Below are 2713 nucleotides of genomic sequence, written 5' to 3' on the forward strand. Positions count from 1 at the left end.
TCCCGCAACATTAAAAAACTAAAGTCATGAAGCGAATCGTTCTGAGTGTAAATACATGTCAGAGGTTCCAGTAAATACAAACAGATTTCCTGGACTGATAAAGTTGCTGCAACAGTATTTGAGGATGCCTGTTTGACCTGAGCAGCTGTTTCCAGCAGCTGGATTAACTAAAATGAATGAATTACTCATCGTGTAGATTAGCTACGAGGATTATTTTGATGTAAAACCAGTGTGAAGAGAGTTAAGAAGAAGACTGCAGTTCACCTGCCCTGTTTATTTCTTTTGGATGTTTTTTTTTTCCACATGAAGCAATTTTATTTATTTATTTTTTGGTATTTCATTCATAATTCAGCAACCTGGTGTTTACTTGATCTGTTCTTCAAATTTCTAATGCAACCGATCCGATTTTGCCTCAAATATAAAGTGTCAAATAGCTTTATTAGCATATATAAAAACTGCCACTGTCTTTTTTTCCTTTAAATGATTAATTGATTATTGATTGATAACACGGCTCATTATATGTTCAGGAGATTGTTGCTGGAGAATTTGCATCCCTTCTCATGATGGTGTCTTTGACCTTCAACAAAACCAGCAAAAATTCCCTTAATATGAATGTTTGGACATTTTACATGTACAGTGCCGTCGACACAACAATGTGAAAATAAAATCAGGAAACCATGCACTCACCAATAACCAGCAGGTAGATCCCTGCACAGGATTCAACAGCAGGGGACAGCTTGGATGTGTATTTATCATCCATGTTTGTCCAGTCAGTTATTACTGCCAGTAAGAAAAGAAATAAAACAGCTTTAACAGGTTCTCAAGTGTAATTCCAAATGTATTTGTCTTTTTTTTTTTTTTTTTAAAAAGACAAAGCATATTGTCAGTCTGTCCTGTCAGCTCTCATATTCCTTCTGACATTTCATATAAGGCATGAAAATCCTCCACATGGATAAGTTTCAGGAAACAATGGCACAAGTGATGGACAGACCCTCCCTCCACCCATCACCACACACCAGCATGCAGCACACGTCTTCATGGCTATATTTTCGAGGACATTCATTAACCGAAAGCCCAAACCCAACCTTATTCTAACCTTCACCTTGAAACAACACTGTTGCATCAAAATATCTTCACTTTCCTAAAATCACCACCAAGGTACTACAAACTCAGACACATTCACCATCACACACACACACACACACTCTTCTCTGCAGATGATGAGGACTTACAATCACTTCCTGACACATGCTGCTCGTCTGCCAACAACCACGCTTTACTTCCACACACACACACAGGTTGATTTTAGAACAGCCGGAGATAATTACATGATAATTACACTTAATGATGTTGGTGGCGGCAGGAAACTGATTCATCAACGCTTTACGGAGGCAGCAAAGTTTACAACAAACAGCGTTTCATCTCTTGTGTTAATCAACGGGAGATTTATCGTCTAATATGTTTAAAGACAGAACAAAGATAAGACAAAGGGAAATGAATTTCTTTGTCGAGGGAAATCATGGTGCAAATCAGGCGACTGTCTGTCTACGAATATAATATGTGAGTTAAGCATCAAGTGATAATGTTTTATCAGGGCTGATGCTAATTATCAGCAATTATGAAGACCGATAACCAGTATTCGGAGCTGACGTGCATTTGCAGTGGTGTCAAAATTCAAAAAGTCCAACACAAAATCCCAGAAAAGATCATTTTTTCAAATGTACTTTTAACAAATGTTTCATTAAAAGAGAACTCTTCAACATTTACCTTTCAGTGTTAATAAGGCTGTTACTCTAAAAAAACTAATTTGATAGTAATGAGACGTCAGATAAAGAAAGGCGGCTGCATCAGAGCCAAAGCAGCACAATTTTAATGTATTCATTTTATCGGGAATCTGATAAAAATGTCCAATTATTCCTTCATCCAGTGAGTCAGAGATCGGAGAATGCTCTAAAAATTCAAGTAGATTTTTCACATTGCATATTAGAAATATTTTATGACCTTGTTCTGAGTCTTTGGTGCATTTTGACACTTCTGTGAAAACTATTTGTACTGAAAATGTGTTTTAATGTGGGTTCTTGACTGCATTCTTTTTTTTTTAAAGTTATTTTTTTGGCCTTTATTTGGCAGGACAGTAGAGAGAGAGACAGGAAAGTAGGGAGAAGAATGGGGGGAAGGACCTGCAGCAAATGGCCATGGGCTGGGTTCAAACCCACGACCGCTGTGTTGGGGACTACAGTCCCTGGACATGGGATGCCAGGACAACCAGCTGAGCTATAGCGATGGACCTTGACTGCATTTTTTAAGAAAACCTAAAACACTCCCTGAGAGTAGCAGAGGCTGTAAATGCAGACTGATCTATATGTGAAACCAGATTTTTCTGTTTTAGAAAATACAACTCACCCAAGACAGGCCAACGTTGCCATCTATCCATGATCCACTGTACAATAAAAAAATCAAGATTCAAGATTTTTTATTTGCCATTCGTGTGCAAACAGACAGTCTATAGCAGGGGTGTCGAACTCTGGTCTTCGAGGGCCGCAGTGCTCTCCTGATTCCAACACACCTGATTCAAATGATCAGCTCATCATCAAGCTCTGCAGAAGCCTGATAACGATCCTGATCATTTGAATCAGGTGTGTTGGAAGAGGGACACATCTAAAACTTGCAGGATTGCGACCCTCGAGGACCAGGACTCGACACCCCTGGTCTA

The 2713-nt window shown here is 38.8% G+C and overlaps 1 protein-coding gene across 1 annotated transcript in view; it reads right to left on the reverse strand.

Moving 5' to 3' along the window:
* The window catches only part of LOC103355737 (opsin-5-like), a 19594-nt gene extending 17168 nt beyond the window's left edge, over window positions 1–2426 (reverse strand). The window contains exon 1 of the mRNA XM_008279633.1: window positions 2404–2426. Within this exon, the coding sequence (XP_008277855.1) occupies window positions 2404–2426 (23 nt within the window). The remainder of the gene's footprint in view (window positions 1–2403) is intronic.
* Window positions 2427–2713: the final 287 nt, after the last annotated feature.

This window comes from Stegastes partitus, unplaced genomic scaffold (genome assembly GCF_000690725.1).
Source record: "Stegastes partitus isolate 25-593 unplaced genomic scaffold, Stegastes_partitus-1.0.2 Scaffold166, whole genome shotgun sequence".
Classification (NCBI taxonomy): Eukaryota; Metazoa; Chordata; class Actinopteri; family Pomacentridae; genus Stegastes; species Stegastes partitus.